Source organism: Callithrix jacchus, chromosome 9 (assembly GCF_049354715.1).
Source record: "Callithrix jacchus isolate 240 chromosome 9, calJac240_pri, whole genome shotgun sequence".
In the NCBI taxonomy this organism is placed as follows: Eukaryota; Metazoa; Chordata; class Mammalia; order Primates; family Cebidae; genus Callithrix; species Callithrix jacchus.
In genome coordinates, this window is record NC_133510.1 from 134308171 (window position 1) to 134326671 (window position 18501).

The 18501-nt window shown below is 52.1% G+C and overlaps 1 protein-coding gene across 16 annotated transcripts in view; it reads left to right on the forward strand.

The window, feature by feature from the left end:
• Positions 1–18501, forward strand: part of ADGRD1 (adhesion G protein-coupled receptor D1) — a 180809-nt gene that overhangs the window by 135044 nt on the left and 27264 nt on the right. For 9 of the 16 annotated variants that reach the window (XR_013522223.1, XM_035258213.3, XM_078337777.1 and 6 more), the window contains 3 exons: positions 7156–7259; positions 7610–7721; positions 10390–10543. Coding sequence is in view for 15 of the 16 variants with exons in the window: in XM_035258213.3 (XP_035114104.2) it covers positions 7156–7259; positions 7610–7721; positions 10390–10543 (370 nt within the window). In the remaining variant the exon portion in view is untranslated. Of the gene's footprint in view, positions 1–7155; positions 7260–7609; positions 7722–10389; positions 10548–18501 lie in introns of all 16 variants that reach the window. The other 7 variants (XM_078337776.1, XM_054239147.2, XM_054239146.2 and 4 more) reach the window with 1 other exon arrangement.

Here is an 18501-nt window from a genome sequence, read left to right on the forward strand (position 1 = left end):
TGTGGCCAGGGGAGGCAGCAGGACCCCCCAGGATTCCTGGTCTGGAAAACAAGGGGGTGATGGTCCCCTCAGCTGACTATTTCAACAAGGTAACTGTGGCCTGAGGCAGGCAAGTCGCAGCATCTATTCAAACAACAGCAGCGCAGCTGGGTCCGTGGGGAAGAAGTCCTGCCCATGGCCAGTGCCCCCAAAGCCCGCAGCACCCCTCAAGTGGCCAAGAAGCTCATTTCCACCTGTCCCCAGCAGTCGGTTCATTTCCATCAGTGGACGTGAAGTGTGCCAGCAACTGGATCTGGCCCAGGGGGAGGCTGGCTGCGTGCTGCTGGCACATGCTACGGCTGCCTATGGCCAGGACGGCTGCCAAACCAGGGATGCCAGGAGTCACAGATTTGCCAGGGTCTGGCTGCTCCTGCTGTCCAGGAGCCAAGGACAGGCGTGTAGCTCAGTCAGGGGCCGAGGGCTGCCCTGAAGGAGGCAGGTCCTGTGAGAGCCTGGATGCCAGCCAGAGAGACCAGAGACAGGCAGGAACCATCCTTGTCCGGACACGGTGGGTGTCAGCAGTGGGGAAGCAGATGGCTGGTTTGAGGGCTGGTGTGGGGGCGGGGTGTGCTCACGGTGGGTGTGGACCCAGTCCGAGGCCCTGCTCTCGGGCTCTGGAACACATCCTCCAGTCGTCCTACTCTGCTCTATGCTTGGCTTCCTGCCAAGTCCAACCAAGGAGAGATAGTGCTGCAGGGTGGGCAAAGGGGCCAGCCTCCTGCCCGGGCCCCTGCTGGCATGGGCATCCCCCTGTGGCTCCAGCCCCTACATGCAGACCACCCCCCACAAAGCCTCACTGGGCAGGCTGGCTGGTTCCAGTGCCTGCTGGTGGCCCGGTCCTGGCTCTGTGGCTGTCCCCTCTCCCGCTGTCCTCCCGTGGTGGCTGCTCTCTGGGCTGCCTCACTGCCTTCTCTTGGCTTTTTCAGGGCTTCCCTCCCCTTTGTAACCAGCTTCCCATGTCCAGTCCCCTCTGTGGAGCTACCAGGAAGGCTCTTGCTTTCCCATGATGAAGGGAGAGGGTGGATGGAGGCGAGTCATAGGCACGGGCTGGGGCTGGAGCGTGTGGGGCCTTGGAAGCCATGGTGGGGAAGCGGGGCTTGAGTCTGAGCCTCAGGCACCTTGGAGGGGGTGAACCTCGAGGGACGAGGCTCCCGTGTACAGTGGAGCCCACACCAGGAGGGACTTGGTAGAGGATGGGGCTGGTGCTCTACCAAGTGGAGAGCTGGATGGGGAGACCCAGGAGATCAAGGCAGAGGCTCTGGAAATCAGAAAAAGGATTGGGACAGATGGCCTTGTAGTGGCTGAGAAGCCAGCAGGACTCAGAGGTGGGTGCTCCAAGGAAGAAGGAAGGGCCGGGATCAGGGCCGTGTGAGGGCCAGCATTCCTCTGTCCCTCTGCGGTCACCTCCGTCACTGCCCCTGTGCGTTTCCAGCACCGCCTCATCAACATGACACTGGAGCCTTATGTATTTATTCACGCATTTACACATTCACATCTTTGTTCATTACCCGCTTCCCCACTGCAATGAGACCTCCACGCCTGGCTCAGAGTTGGTGCTGAATACATGCTTGCTGCTGAGACAGGGCCAGCACGGGTCAGCCCCAGCACCGCTTCTCACCAGCTGTATGGTGGTGGGCAGTCACTTACGGGGGCTGCCTCAGCATCTTCATCTGTAAACGACGGGGTCCACTCGCAGGCTTGCTGTGAGGATTCCAGGCCTTCAAGCAGCAGGTGCCCAATAAAGGCAGTCCCTCCTGTCTTTCCCAGCCACCCTTCTGAGACTCTCCATGATGCCTAGAGTTCGCCAGATCCTCTGTCGGGCCCCGGGGATTCATAGTTAAACAAGGCAGTCGACCTGTCTTCATGGAGCTGACCGTCAGAGCTCGCATCGCTCTGGTCTGGAAGGCTGTCTCCTGTCCTGTCTGTCAGGTTTCTGCCCAAGTGTTGAGGCCCGTGTGGAGCCCTCTCCCTCCTAACGCCCGCTCAGTATTTCTCTCCCCCTCCTCCAGATCACCCTTCCAGTTTCCCAACGCTTTCTGCACGTTGTGGTGGAGTTATGTTCAACACAGGTTGCAGGGCTGAGTAATACAATAATAAATCCGCGGCAGAATGTGTGTTACAACGAGAAGTCCCTGTAGTAAAGAGAAGGTTCCGAGCTGTCAGAATCACCTAGATTGTCCCCTTCCGCCCAGTCCACTCTGTGGACTTGAAAGCTGTGTTGAAGCAGAGAGGTTTGCAGACCCTGACGTCTGCATGCAGTTTCTTCTTGATCCCTCCTGAAGTCTGCCTCAGGATTATTCAAAGCACTGTGTGTAAGAATAATGTATGAGGTTACGTGCGTAAGTCATGGAGACTCCAGTTTACAGTGATCTCAAGAGTTTTCAAAGCCATTTTGATCATCTATCATTTTTACTTGTGGGCTCACCTTCTAACTCAAGCACCATGTAAAATGTGACCCAATATATCTGGCCTTATGTTACTTAAACTCATTTCAAAACTGCCTGGTCAGGCTCTTGGCTCTGTCCAAGGGAGGAGCCATATGCCTTTCCCTTTGGTGTTCATCGTGCCTGGCCTGATGCAGGCTTTGCTGGCTTTGATAAAAGTGCGTGACAAAGAGACTGGATTGATCATGGGAGTGGTTCATGGTGGGGTGGGGTTGGTTTACGATGCATTGGGTTAATGATCAGGTTAGTCGATAGTGGGTTGGTTGAAGGTCAGTTTATGCTGTTGTTGATGATGGATCTATTGATGGTAGAGTTGGTTGATAGTGGATTACTTGAAGGTAAGGTTGATTGATGGTGTGTTTGGCTGATGGTGGAGTTGGCGGGTAGATCGGTTGATGATGGGTTGGTTGATGGTAAGGGTAGTTCACAGTCGGTTTGGTTGATGGCCAGGTTGGCTGATGGTGGAGTTGGTTGATAGATTGGCTGATGGTGCACTGCTTGAACATAATGTTGGCTGATGGTAGGCTTCGTTAATGGTAAGGTTGATTGATGATGGATTGGTTGATGGTGGGTTGATTGATAATAGGTTTGTTGATGGTGGGTTGGTTGTTGGTGGATTGGTTGGTGATGGGTGTGTGGCTAGTTGACAATAAGGTTGATTGATAATATGGTTGGAAGGCCTAAGGCATAAATGGGTAGGTGTGGGTCTGGGGCTAGGGATGGACTCCCATTGGTCAGAAACTCCCAGTAGAGTGGGAGGCCCAGAGTGGAGAGTAAGGGGTTTTGAGAGTTGGCTGACTAACTGCAGCCCAGCGGACTCGCACACTGCCCACTGGAACCTTGCTGCAGCTGCAGATAGCTGACGTAACGCTTTACTTTCTCCACATAAAAGAAGTTAGTCAGTGCCAGAGATTCAGGAAGCCTCTGTTGAATCAGTGGCAGAGTCAGATGGGTACACGTAAGGGCTCTATCTCCCCTGATGCCTTCGGCAAATCCCTCTGGTTACCAGCGTACCCAGGAGTGCTCACTGCTGTTCTGAGAGCTGCGGGTGAGGAGGTAGGAAACCCCCCCTAAGTGGACTGCACCCTCAGGGCTTACCACATCCCTGGGGGAGACATGATGCCCCGTGAAATGCAGCTGGGGCATCCGAGAGTGGTATGCATCCCTCTGGTGGGATGTGAGGTGACTGGGGGAGTGCAGAGAAGATCGGGGTGGGGAGGAGCCTCGTGGGGTGGAGGCCTGTGTGGGGTGCACCTCTTGGGGGGCTTCCCAGGGCACTGGGCCAGGCAGGTTTTTTTTGGACACCACTGCTTTCCTTCACTAGCAGAGTTTCCATTGATTTTTTTGTTTGTTTTTTTTTTTAAGATGGAGTCTGGCTCTGCTGCCCAGGCTGGAGTGCAGTGGCATGATCTCAGCTCACTGCAACCTCTGCCTTCTGGGTTCAAGCGATTCTCCTGCCTCAGCCTCCTGAGTAGCTGGGATTACAGGTGTATACCACCACGCCTGCCAAATTTTTGTTATTTTTACTAGAGACAGGGTTTCACCATGTTGGCCAGACTGGTCTCAAACTCCTGACCTCAGGTAATCAGCCCACCTCGGCCTTCCAAAGTGCTGGGATTACACAACTGAGCCACTGCACCCAGCCTCTGTTGGTTTTTAACTAAATTCAGTTTGGTTACTGCTGCAGAGCTGGACATTCGTTTCCAAGAACCATTCCCTCTGCTGAGGCCCAAAACTCTTATAACTGAGCCTTCCTTCCATCTCTAGGCAGAGATCAGTGTGAGAGAGAAGACTTTTCCATTGTGTGAGAGATAGCAGAGAAAGGTTGCATATCCAGTCTGATGTCAGCGTTTCCGGGATTTGGTTTTATTCTCAGTTTATTTGGTTTTATTCTTAGTTTCTGAAAAATCTCATTTCCTCTAAAATAGCAGCTCTTAAACCACATCTCTGCTGTTGTCATTGGGTCTTTTCCTTCCTCCTCCAAAGAGTTTAAGAAATGCCAAGTTAAACATAGCTGAATAGGGTGTTTTTAACCTGCAGGATCCTCAGAACTCTTAAACGACTTTATATTCATCCAAAAAGCCTTTTAAGGGGCGCAGAGAAAGGAGCTTTTCCCGAACCAGAAACATCATTTCTTGGAAGATTTACTAACAATGTCACGCAGGAACTGGAGTGTCACACAGGGAGTGTGGGATGTGGCTTCGGAACTTAGTTCCCCTCACTGCTGGGGCTATGCGATTAATCGGAGCAGCTCTTGGCCCATCCGTCTGCAGATGGAGACAGTTGTTTCCATTGCTGGGAATGCTGCGGTGGGAATGCACGGCAGCGCCCGCCTTTTGAGGAACTTGTTTTGCCAAACATGCTCCGGAGGTGACTGATGAGTGCCTTCCCCTCGCACAGGGCCCCTTCTGCTGGCAGAAGACACCTGTGACCTCAGCTCCCACCTGGTGGAGCAGAGAAGGGCAGCACTGGGCAGCCTCAGGCCCCGGGGAGGCCCCTGTTTACATGCAGCATTCCAGGTGCCCGGGGTGTTACCAGGCAGGGAGCGGGAGTGAGCTCTGGGCAGAGTCGGTGTGAGTTCACCGAAGTCTCCACCCTGAGCTCCTCAAGCCCGGTGCAGGAGAGCCCATGAGGGTCAGAGGAAGCCGAGACAGAGGCGCACACCTGGGGATGTTGAGGCGCTTGCTGCAGGGAAGCCTGCGGGCGTGGCTGTGATTCCCAGGGTACAGAGGTCGACAGCCTGATGGTCTTCTCAGATCCAGGAGGCCAGGCCCAGGTATTGAAGGAAAAAGGTTTATCTGTGGGAGAAGGAACAGTGGGATCTCCTACCTCTAACTGGATGATTCTACAATAACCAGAAACACGAACAAGAAACCGCAGCCATTCTCCCAAGGGGCCAGGGGGCCCCGTTTCTTCAAAGTCCCCTCTCATCCTCAGGGACACTGGTGGGCTCCCCTGTGACTGCCCCTCCTCTGTCTCTGGGGTGCTGTGAACCTGCAAAGGGGACTTTTCTGTCTCTCTGGTCCTGGTCACACAGTGCCCAACTTTCTCGAGATAGCCATGATGGCCGTGAATAGGGACGTCCAACCCCAGGGAAATCTGAGCTTGTGCATAGGTCTTTGGCTGCCAAGGCCTGAGCCAGCGTTCAGCAGAGGTGGCTCTGCCCAGCCCTCAGCCTCTCTGCCTTGTCCCTGAGCCCGAGAGCAGAGAGCCCCTCCAGGGGAAGCGCTGCCAGTGTCATGGCAGCAGCTGTTTCACTCCTGATGCGGGCCAGGCCGAGGCTCTGCCTCCCGGAAGCCCTGGACCCTGGAGAGGACACCAGGGTCTGCAGCATGAAAATGATCTCCTGCTAGAGGCGGAGGCACAGGCTGTGGGATCTGGACCACCGCCACCCAGCCCCACATAGCCCGGAACCTAACACATCTGTAGCCCCCCAGGCGTAAGCTCACTCCACTGTGAATCCTAGCTGAAGGCAGTGCCCACTGAGTGTTCGGGCCTCCCATGGCCCCCTAGTCCAGGCTGCCTCCTGTGGTCCAGTACACTGCCTGCCTTGCCCTGAGCCGGGGCCTCCTGTGCCTGCAGCGTCTCCTCCTCCATTGCCAATAGCTCCTTACGTACTCGGAGTTACCACCTTTCGTTCCTTTGTCCTGGTGATCAGGGAGAAGGCATTTAGACTCCCTTTACCCCCATGCCACAGGAGGAAGCTAGAGGCAGGGGTCTCGGAGGTTAGGGGGACATGGGTCTAGGGTCTCTGTGCCAGATGAGGACAGCATGATGCTGGCTTCGGGCTTCAGCTGGGCCTCTGACAAGAGCCATGGACACAGGAGGAAGCATGTGGCGGCCTCCTGCACTTGAGCAGCTGGGAGGCTACCTTTCCAGGCCTGTGGCTTAGGAGCTTGGAGCCTCCTGGAGCCCAGGGTCACGTGTGTCTGAGCTTGAGTCCCTGAATCCAGAGCCGAGGGAGCGCCGTCTGGATTGTGCGGTGGATGAACGGTGGCTTCAGTCCCTTCCTTAGTGGCTCTGCGCCCTTGTAATCCCCAGGTGTGTCCTGCTGTGCCTCATTCCTAGCAGACATGTGTGCTGCTATCGCCAACCATGTCCATTTAGAGGGCTTTCCTGAGGCCACGGTGTGCACACGGCAGCTGTTGTGCGGGGACTGGGAGGGCGGCCGTGGGCAGGAGCGGTAGCCAGCTCTTCGCTAGCTGCTCCAGCACTTTATGTTTGCAAATTCACGGAGTCCTTGTGGCCACTGTGGGAGTGGAGAGGCGTCACTGTTTTCATTTCACAGCCGAGTGTCATGTGTTGCCGATCATCATCCAGGACGTGGCCCAGCTGGGACTCGAACCTGGGAGGTCTGACTCCGGGGCTGACTCTCCCTCTGCAGCCCTGTGTATTGCCTGTAGATAGGAGGCTCAATGCCTAGAGACCGTGGCTGAGGGAGCTGAGTGATCTATAGGGACCATCGGGCACTGGGCGTGTGCGCAACCAGGGCTGCAGCCCCAGCACTGGCCTCTGTCCATGGCAGCAGCAGACATTTGGGCTGAGCGACAGGGCTTGGTGGTCAGCACCATGTCCAAAGGGGACCAGCCGTGCACCTGCCTGGGCCCTGTGCAGCCTCAGGTTCTGGTGGAGTGGCTGGGCCCCTGCTGACACCTCTGCTTTTTCCCTGCAGCTCGCACGCGGACACCAGGTGGCACTGTCATCCATCAGCTACGTGGGCTGCTCCTTGTCCGTGCTCTGCCTGATGGCCACACTGGTCACCTTTGCCGTGCTGTCGTGAGTCCCCTTCTCTGATCCATCCAGCAGCCCCTCGGCCCCTGCCTGCACCCAGATCTCAAGATGGAAGAGACAGTGGAGAGGGAAGGGGCTGTGGAGGTGGGAGCGCCAGGCTTAGCTAAGCTGCCATGGCCCAGGGTCAGACTGTGTAGGGCTGGATAGGTGTGGAAGGAGCAGGGATCAGATTCAAGAGCAACAGGGAGCTATTGAAGGTCCACAATAGGCAGTGACAGCAACTCCTCTGGCTGCTCTTGGAGGAATGGATGCAGAGACTTTGTGGGGGCAGGGAGCCCAGTCTGGGGGACTGGGTCAGTGCAGGGCCCAGCCTCACACCCTGTCTCTGTCCTCAGCTCTGTGAGCACCATCCGGAACCAGCGCTACCACATCCACGCCAACCTGTCCTTTGCGGTGCTGGTGGCCCAGGTCCTGCTGCTCATCAGCTTCCAGCTTGAGCCGGGCACAGTGAGTGGACACAGCTCCTTGTTCCTGCGCTGTCCTTCCCCTGCCTCCTCGGATGTCACCGGGTGGCCCCTTCTCCTGCTAGCTAGCTTTTTCCACTCAAAATTCAGACCCTATCTCCCCAGACAGCCAGGGCTGTGGTTTTTAGGGGAAGCAGAGACCGTGACGTGCACAAGCTTGTTCCTGTGTGGCACGACAGCCTCAGGGGTAAAGCTGCTACCACCACCACCCACTCACACTGCTTAGCACCAGCTACGTGCGATGCACTGTGACAAGGCCTCGCATTTGGGAAGCCATATCACCCTCTAACCAGCCTGTCTTCCTCCCAACCTGCAGATAGAGGAGCTGGGGCATAGGACTTACAGGCCTTGGCTGAGCTGATGGCCTGCTGTGGGCAGACCTGGACTCTTGTTGTCAACTGCAGACTGTGCCCTTCATCAGGTGCTTGGCAGCAAACAGCTGTGCCACCTTTGCTCAGCAAAGTGGACTTGCAGACCTAGATGCCACCTTTCCCTGCCCTTTGCATGAAGTGGGTGTTCTCTGGGGCCCTAGAAAGTCTTAGACCCCACAGAAGGCAAATAGTGGGGGTTTTCTACAGTGACCCAGCAGCGGAGTGACGTGGGCTTGTAAGCCAGCTTACGAAAGAGAAAACAGGGCTTCCTGCTCCATGTCTGGGAGGGAAAAGGGAGCTGGTTCTGGCAGAAGCCCTTAAGAACCCAGCAGGATAAGCCTGTGGTCTTAGGATACAATCAGGATTGTCCAACAGAAGATGAATGCTTTATCCCTTGCCTAGCGGGTCAGCAGAGCCTCTCCTCCACATTGTCCAGCAGAGCCCTTTGTCCCCATGCATGTCCTAGGGCTACTGCCTACGGACAGACCCGCCTTCCTCTGGCAGCAGGCACCTCCCTCACAGGGCACCCCACCTCGAACTTGGGAGCATCCGAGACGTTCCTGGATGCACCGTGGAATGGACGGGGTGTGCACTGGCCTCATGCTCTCCTGCTGGGTGCTTCTCAGGCTCTGCTGTGAACCATCACAGGGATTCCTTACACTGCAGATTTTGGTTCAGGAGCTCCGGGTGGGGCCCAGGATGCTGACGCTGCCTGTCCAAGTCCACACTGGGGGGAGGTCCCACTGCATGCTGGCAGCAGGAGGGGAGGCAGGTCTGCAGCAGCTCCAGGTGTTTGTAATCCCAGCTGTTGGCTCCAGGAGCCTGGGAGTGCATATTTCCTCCAGAACCCTGTGTCTAAATCCCAGGGCAGGGCCCTGATTGGTCCCATTCTCCCAGAGACCTGTGTTTAAATCCCAGAGAAGGGCTATGATTGGTCCCTGTCTCCCAGAGACTCGTGTCTAAATCCCAGAGAAGGGCTATGATTGGTTTCTCTCTCCCAGAGACCTGTGTCTAAATCCCAGAGAAGGGCTCTGGCTGGGTTCTGAGTGATATAGGGTAAACCTTTGTGGCAGATGGGAGAGGATGATTGTAATGGTTGGTCCCACAAGAGCCTTTGGGATGGAGGGGCTGCTCTCCAAGGTAAAGGGGCACCTGGTCCTGGAGGACACATGGCCAGGGGTTGCTGAGCCAACAAAAATAATAGGTGTATCTTATTTTGTATCTAGATATAACAGATCGTGATGACAAGAAACACATTTAGTGGCTTGTAAATTCCTTCTCTGAGAACTAACTGACTTGGGCACATCTGAAGGACAGAACTTGGAGTACCAGCAGAGCTGGGTTGTCCTGGGTTCCACCAGAATCCCTGTGCCCCCAACCCAGGCACAGGAATTGTGGTGGAACCCGAGCCAGGCAAAAGGAGATGGCCACAGGCTTGGGGACACCTCAGCCCTGTGCTTGGACATTCATCCTGGCTCTCACGTTCCTCAGCACAGGCACGTGGTTTCTTCCTGGGCTCTGGTTCCCTGGACCTTTTATCTAGAGTTAACGGACATGCCCTGGGTGTTCCCAGCACCTGGACTCACAGGGAGCAGAGGGGTGGAGCCCCAGGAGGATCTGAGGCTGCGCTGTGCAGGGCCCGCCTCTCTACATTCTGGGTACCTGGGGCCTCCAGGCAACAGGTGAGGAGTGGAGAGGTTCCCAAGGCCCTGCCTCTCTGTCCCTGAGCCCTATTGAGGAGGGAAGCCTGTGGAGCAGCAGGGTTGCCCCGGCCACTTTCAGTTCTGGGTAACTACAGCTTGGAAGCCGCAGTCAATTTAGTTAGAACTAAAAAAGTCCCACCATCTAATGCTCAGACACATGGGGCAGGCTTCCAAAGTTCTGTGTTCCAGTTCTCATATGAGGGGAGGGAAACTCTTCCATAGTCCCCACCTTAACCACAGAATCCACTCTGATTGGACCAGGTGAGTCATGTGCTCATTCCTGAGCCAATCCTGTTGCAAGGTATATATAGTTTTGCTGACTGGTTGAGCCTGAGTCCTGTGCCCTCTCTTGAACCAATCATCATTCCTGGGGACAACATGATACTGTGATTGGCTAGCCCTGAGTCATATGCTGCACCCATATCCCTGGGCCTGACCAACAGGAAGAGATCCTGGGAAGAAACATGGTCAGTGACCAGAAGACTACTCAGGACATGGATACTGGGTGGCTGGGACCATAGCCACGCTCATGGCCCACCCCAGGGCTGTCTCACCTCCCACCTCTGGTTAATCCTAGACTCCCTGCCGGGTGATGGCCGTGCTTCTACACTACTTCTTCCTGAGTGCCTTCGCCTGGATGCTGGTGGAGGGGCTGCATCTCTACAGCATGGTGATCAAGGTCTTCGGGTCGGAGGACAGCAAGCTCCGTTACTACTATGGGATGGGATGGGGTAGGTGGGTCAGGGCAGGTGGGATTTTGGGGCAGGAGGGATAGGTGGGGAAGGGGCAGGTAGGACAGGATGAGACAGGTGGAAGTGGGGACAGAAGGGGCAGGTGGGGATGGGGAGAGGTGGAAATGGGGTTTGCTAGAATGGGACAGGGAGAGCTGTGCTTTCATCTTATTATCCTTCTTGGTGCTTCCTACAGACCCAAATAGGAGGGAGAATCCACTGACTAATCAAAGGCAAAAATTCCACATCACTTGGAAATACTTGCAATATTCCTGACTTGATTTATCAATTTTGGTGATCTTTTCAAAGAACTAACTTTTGGTTTTATTGATTTTCTTTTATGTTTTCCTGTTGCCTAGTTCTTTAATTTCTGTTTTAATCTTATTTCCTTTCTTCCGTGTATTTTAGCTTCAGTTTCTTCTTTTCCAGTGTGTTGAAGTGAAAGTTGAGGTTACTGAGTTGAGATCTTCTTTTTTAATATAGGCATGTATAGTTATAGATTTCCCTCTACCCACTGCTTGAGCTGCATCCTGTATGTTTTGTTTGTGTCTTCATTTTAAATTCATCTCAAATTACTTTCAAATTTAGTTTTTGATTTTTATTTGACCCACTGATTATTTGTGTTGTTTTATTTCTACATATTCGTGAGTTTCCCACTTTTTTCTACTATTGGTGTCTTAATTTTATTTCATTGTGGAAACACAGCATATTTTGTATGATTTCAGTCCTTTTAAATATATTAAGATTTGTTTTATGCCTTTGTAACTATCTATCCTGGAAAGTGTTCCATATGCCCTTGAGAAGAATGTGTATTCTGCTGTTGGGTGGAATGGTCTGCAGATAACTGCGAGGCCGAAGTTGGTGTATAGTGTTGTTCAAATCTTCTGTTTCCTCGTCGATCTTTTTTTCTGGTTTTCTGTTACTGAAGTTGTGTAGTCTATCTCTCTACTTGCTGTACTGTCTGTTCCTCCCTTCCATTTGTTGGTTCTGTTTCCTGTCGCTTGGGGTTCCGGTTTTAGGTATACATATGTTTATACTTACATCTTTCTGATGAATTGACCCTTTTATATTTATAACAAATCTCTTCATCTCTAGTATTAGTTTTTGTTTTAAAGACTGTTTGCCCCATATGATCAGTAGAGCCGCTCCAGCTTTCTTGCAGTTGCTGTTTGCAGAGTACACATATTTTCCATCCTTTTGCTTTGAGTCTAAGGTCTCCTGTAAATAGAATACAGTTGGGTTTTTAAACCCACCTGGCAATTTCTGCCTTTTGGCTGGGTCATTTAATGTTTTCACGTGTAACGCTGTGATATGTATGGTGGATTTGTATCACCAGCTTCTCTTCTTGTTTTCTGTATGTCTACTGTCTGTCTTGTTTCTCTGGTCTTCCTTTACTTCTTTCTTTTGAATTAAGTGAATAGTTCCTGGTGTACCACTTTAATTCTCTTATCATTTTTTTTTATTTTTTACTTTTTGGGTTATTTTCTTAATGATTGACCTAATGCTTAGTATATTCCTCTTAGAATATTAAAATCTATATAACCATTACTTTAATCTTGTATCTTTTAAAGAAGCCAAGATTAAAAAGGAGAGCAAGTACAGATTTAGAGTTTGTTATATTAACCTCCTTATTTACTGTTTCTGGTTCTCTTTATTTTTTCCTGTGAATTTGACTTACCATCTGGCATTGTGGCTTGCTGTGTGTGAGTGCTGAGATTTCTTTTCGGGGTCGTTTGCTTTCAGCTGGAGAACTTTGTTATTCCCTGCAAGGCGTGTCTGCTGGCAGCAGATTCAGTTGTGCATCTGGAAATGTCTTTATTTCACCTTCATTTTTAAATAGTGGTTTTTCTAGATAATACGATTCTTTTTTGCTTTTAGTTCTTTGATTATGTCACCTCACTACCTTCTGGCTCTGTTGTTTCTCATAATAAGTCAAAACCTAATTTTGCTGGGGCCCCTTGTGTTTGAAGACTTTTTGATTCTTTCAAGACTTTCCCTTTGTAGTTGTCTCTCAGCACTTTAACTCTGATGTGTCTGGGTGTACATCTCATTGTGTTTCCCTTTTTTTCTTTTTGAGACAGGGTCTCAGTCACCCAGGGTGGAGTGCAGTGGCACCATCTCGGCTCACTGCAGCCTCCACCTCCCAGGCTCAAGCGATGCTTCCACTTCACCCTCTTGAGTAGCTGGGATCACAGGTACAAGCCACCACGCCTGGCTTAAGACAGAGTTTCTCCATGTTGCCCAGGCTGGTCCTGAACTTTTGGGCCCAAGCATCCCACCCACTTCAGCCTCCCAAAAAGCTGGGATTATAGGCTTGAGCCACTATGACTTTTCCACTTTTTGGTGTTTATTGAGCTCCTTAGATGTGTAGATTAATACTTTTCATCAAATTTGGGAAAATTTCAGCCATTATTTATTGAAGTACTTTTTCCGTTCCTTTCACCCTCTCCTGTATTTCTAATACTCCCCTTATGAATAGGTTGGTGCTTAATGGTGTTCCACATTTCTCTGAGGCTGTATTGATTTTTCTGCAGTCTTTTTTTCTCTTTGTTCTTCAAATTGCATAGTCTTTCTCCATCTCTTCAAGTTCACTGATTCTTCTGCCAGTTTGGATCTATTTTGGAACCCCTCTAGTGGATTTTTAAAATTTCAATTATTACACGTTTCAACTTTTTTTTTTAATTTGATGTCTTTATTGCTATTCTGCATTTGATGAGACATTATGCATTACCCTTTACCTTTTCAATGATAGTTTCATTTAGTTCTTTGAACATATTTCTAATGATTGCTTTGAAGTCTTTTGTTGTTGTTGTTAAATATGATAACTGAACCTTCTCGCAGGCAGTTTCTGTTGCCTTTTTCATTCCCCTATGTGTCACACTCTCTGGTTTCTTTGTGTATCTGGTAGTTTTTTGTGAAGACTCACTGTCTTAGATGATGATGCATTGTAGCCACCTTGATACTGATTCCTTCCTTCCATGGCTGGCCCTTGCTCGCTTGTGTATGTGTTTAGTACCTTGGCTGGACTGTTTAGCAAAGTCCGCTTCCCTTGGAATGATGGTGAGTCCTCTGACTTCACTCCCCAGAGGGCAGTCTTAGGCGTCACCCCAGGATGACAGTGGTTTGAGCAGGGCTCTGCTGGTCTCCTTCCATGGCCTCTCTGACACCATCTGTTCGGTTCCACTAATTGCCAGCCCATGACTCTGTTTCCAACAATAGCTTGGGGCACATTCTGCTCCACAGCTTAATCTAATTAAATCCAGGCCCCTTTGTAGGGGTATTTTTGAGGCCCGTCTTGAGGTTTGTTCTGATCCCAGGAAGGCTCTCCTTAGCTGTCTTTTCCCTGGCTCTTTCTGGTAAACCAGCTGGAATACACTTTATCCTGGTGTTGTCATGGAGCCACCTGCCTCCTCTTCATTCCCTACTGCAAAGGCTCCATTTTTTCCCAGACTACCCTTAGGCTTGAACTTCTCCACTCTCTTGCAAGTCCGTTCCCATGGGGAGCACTTTGGAGTTCTCTGTTCTAATGGGTAGCTTCCTTTCCTGGGAAGAATTTCTGAGGCACTGCTCTGGAGTTGGGGGCAGGGACAGTGGCTCACTTCTTGTGGAGTGACATGTTTGCCTCTCATGCAGGGCACTGGGTGGGGGAAGGAGCTTCAGATCTTCAGAGCTTGTCTCTCCCAGTGTAGAACCCCTGCCCTCTGAGTCAGCAGAGATTTGGGCAGTGAGGCCCCAGTGTTCTGAGCCTGCCACACGTGGACAGGCCCTGGATACTGTGAGTCAGCAGAGTTGAGGGCAGTGAGGAGGCCCCAGTGTTCTGAGCCTGCCACACGTGGACAGGCCCTGGATACTGTGAGTCAGCAGAGTTGAGGGCAGTGAGGAGGCCCCAGTGTTCTGAGCCTGCCACACGTGGACAGGCCCTGGATACTGTGAGTCAGCAGAGTTGAGGGCAGTGAAGAGGCCCCAGTGTTCTGAGCCTGCCACACGTGGACAGGCCCTGGATACTGTGAGTCAGCAGAGTTGAGGGCAGTGAGGAGGCCCCAGTGTTCTGAGCCTGCCACACGTGGACAGGCCCTGGATACTGTGAGTCAGCAGAGTTGAGGGCAGTGAAGAGGCCCCAGTGTTCTGAGCCTGCCACACCTGGACAGGCCCTGGATACTGTGAGTTGGAGGAGGAAGGGAGTCCCACCCTTTCAGCTGCTTTTACCTGGAGTAGAGCTTCTGTTGCACAGTTGGGGGGAACGAGAAAGGCAGGCAGCCTTTCCCACCTCCCCCAGCCTGGGGAGATACGGTAGCCCTGGACTGAGAGCTGGAGGGAGCAGAGCCCTGTCTTCTTGCCCACACCTACTTAGAGTGGAGCCTCTCTCACACCGAGCTGGGCGGGGAAGCACGTTTTGGCTGAAGTGCCACAAACTCAGTCTTCCTAACAAGATTTAGTAGATTTTCTTGAGTAGATTGTTCTTAATTTACTGTATGCACTTTGGAAAATGTACAGAGGCTTTACATGATGCTTTTTAAAACTGTTTCTTTTTCAGTGATAGCTGTCTCATTGGGGAGGGTCTACTGAGAGACTTGTGCTGTCCTTCTGGAAGTGGGCTCCCAAGTGACGGGGCTTCTTTCTGAGCTTTGCCGTTGCCCGTCCCAGTGAGCACAGAGGCACTGGGGGGCTGCGCATTGACACCTCGCATCTTTGCCGTGGCTGTGAAGCGTTGACCAGATGTGAGGCGCCTGCAGCTTGTTTCAGATACATTTAATTTTCACAGCCCTCACTGTGCAGGTAGCAGGCAAGCAGGCTTACTTCGTGCTTTGTGTTGGCAGACGTGATTTATTTGAGGATTAAGTAGAGGTCAGCTGTGCTCCCTTCGTGGCTCCCTGGGGAGACTGAAGAGGGCACATGGGCAGCCACCTCCAGACTACTGCTGGCCACACGGAGATCTCCCCCAGTCACCACAGATGTCCTATGTCCCACCTCACTGCTCACGCTGCATCATGATCAGGTGGATGCTTTTCACACGCTGGTCCTGAGGCCAGTGTCCTCTGCCCTCCCTTCAGGTCACAAGTGACCTGCTTCTTCTGGCCTCTGTGGTGCTCCAGAGAGTTGCTCCCTCCGACAGTTTCTGATCTCATGAGGGAGGATTTAGAGGATATGTGGCCAACCATCTGTAGTTTACTGTAGTTTCTTTATGGATACAGTCATGTAATTTAGAGCCATATGTGCATGTGTGCATGCACGCACACCCACTCTCCACAAGCCATAGAAAGACAGTTGCGGCGAACAAAAGGTATCTGTAGGATTTGTTGCTAGAGTGAGAGGAATCTACTGAGTGGAGCTGTCTGTGTCACTGATAGGATGGGGTAGGGGTGTATGTGACCGCAAGTGAATCTAAGCCAAACCAACCCAGCCTGGAAGGACATTTAATTTGATCTGCACAGTGGAGAGAAAAAACGAATCGTTTGCCGACGTTTTCAGATTGAGGGATTTTACACGAGCTTGCCAAGTTCTTTTGAAAGCTGAGGAGGTCTAGCACCCTGAGTTTGTATTCCTCCTTGACAACAGTGGTTTCTGCTACCCGTGCAGCCCCAGTAGGAGACTGAGCTTGCAGCCCCTGACACAGCTGTCTGCAAATGGAGCCCTGGCTGGTTCTGTGAGTCCTGCAACCTCCATCTATCTCTCTGTCAGCTTTCCCTTAATTAGTTTCATCAGGAGCCCAGGAACGGTGTCTTTCATTCCAAATGGGGTGGAGCTGGCTATGAGCCAAAGTTTCGGGGTCTGCAGGCAGTTGGGCTTTCTCCACCTTCAGTTTTTAATTAAGGAGCTGGAGGCCCACCCAGAGCATGGCTGGGGAAGCCCCTGGGAGAGTGGCTTCTTCCTGCAGATTTTACCCTGGCCTTACTCTAGTTCTCAAGCAATATTGTTTTCTGGAAACCCAGAGACTGTTCTGAAGCTGAGGGGCAGGTGGGGGCATCACATCCACTGAAGCTGAGGGGCAGGTGGGGGCATCACATCCACACCTTACCCTGTGGTGGTGGTGACTGCTAGACTTGTGCTAGGGACTATGAAGGGAGGGACGGATAACCTCTGTCCTCGAGGAGCCCACAAGGAAGCCAGGAGAGCAGAGGGACAAGCACTGGAGAGTTTACACATCATTGAGGCAGACAGGAAACTGATCATACTCAGAGGTGAAGGAAGTGTAACTCGTTTTATTTTTTCTTTATTGCAACTTAGTTTCTTTTGTGAGCTTCTATTCCTCAGGAGTGAAACTCAATCTTAGTTAATTCTGGGTTCCACCTTTCTCTGAAGCTGCAAGTTCATTCCAGGGAGATTACATAATGCCGGCATCATAGGAAGGGTGTCAGTCAGGGTGGGCTGGCAATGCTGTGGTAACAAGCAGCTTCCATCCGTCCTTGATTTTAAAGAGCAAACGTCATTTTCCTGTGCACACCGCATGTCCACGGTGACCAGTGGTGGTGGACAGTCAAGAGCCCAGACTGACAGAGAAGGCACTGCCTTGAGCCATTGCTGGATGCTGTGCAAGGGAAGGGGACAGAGGGGAAACTAGACTGGAAATCAGGTGCTCAGTTCCTAAGACATGTGTCCCCTCTGTACCCAACTCAGTGCCCAGAACTAGCCTCTGGCAGGGCACAGACCTCCCCTGTGCCCACATGTGAGGCATCTGGAAATATGTGGCAGCACTGACTTCCACAGTTTCTAGTTTTGTCGTCCCTCTGCCCTCTCTGTGGAGACGCCTTCCCCTGCACACATCTTCTGAGGACTCTGCTTCACTCACCTTGGTTAATCTCTCACAGCACATGCTCCTCACCTGCCCCTGAATCTTAGTGGGCAGATGCCAAGGACAGCATTGGCCTGGTCCCTCTGAAGGTCACCGTGTTGCACAGAGGAACACACAAAGTACATGTCTGTGATGACAGGGCCAGAGACTTCAAATTGCCTGCAGAGGCACGTTCCAGGTTTGCCGGGGTCACTGGGGCCAGAGTTTCAGGCGACAGTAATGGTGGGAAGGGAGAAGTCTGAGCTGATTGATGGGAGAGGTCACTGCAGGGTTAGCTTCATCATTAGGGGCTCAGCATTCACAGACAGCTCATGTCATTCTCACATCCCAATGAGGAAGCACTCATTACATTCCCACAGTGACAGCACAGTTCGGCTGGTTCCTTGTGGCTGCACAGCTGGTCCTGGGTGGCCCCAGGAATAGAACTGGGTGTCATCTGGCCCCAAAGCCCACGCTTTCCCCACTCAGTGTCTTCTCCATCCTGCTGCCCCTCTCCTTATCCTCCCATTTAGGAATTTTTTCTTCTGAAAAAGCTCCACACACTCACCCAGACATCATGGCTTTTGCAGCTTGTTTTGGAGAAAGCAGACAGTGCGCCCACCCTGTTCTCAGACAGTCCCTTTGTCCCTCACCTCTGCTGGACACAGGGATAGATGCAGGGGAAGAAATGTCAGGGGAGCCCACATAGGGAAACTCAAAGTGACAAGGTGACAGAGGCCCACAGTCACTCCTGGGCCCCAACGGTGTACCTCTTCCAGAGGCCACCTGTCTCCCTTTGGACAACTTTATTACCTGGACATTCTGTAGTGCATTTTAATCCTTTTGACATTTAAAACAAAGTATTTCAGAGACAAGGCTGTCTAGGAAATGTCTTTCCAGGGTAATTAACTTAAAACCCCAACCCTGATTGGAAGGGCAGGCACGGCATGGACTCTGCCTCCAGAGGGCACTGGAGGACCATGGCCTGGAGGCACTAGGGCCAGTGCCAGCAGCCGTGGGTGGGTGCCAGGAGCCACCTTCTCTCCTACTCCTTCCTTCCTACTACTTCTTTCTAGAGAAATCGCCCAGAACCTGTGTGACCTCAGCCACTGAGGCACAGAGAGCACCATGCTCTTCGTGCACTTCCATCCCTGACCCTGCTATCCCAGGAATGTGAGATGCATGGTTT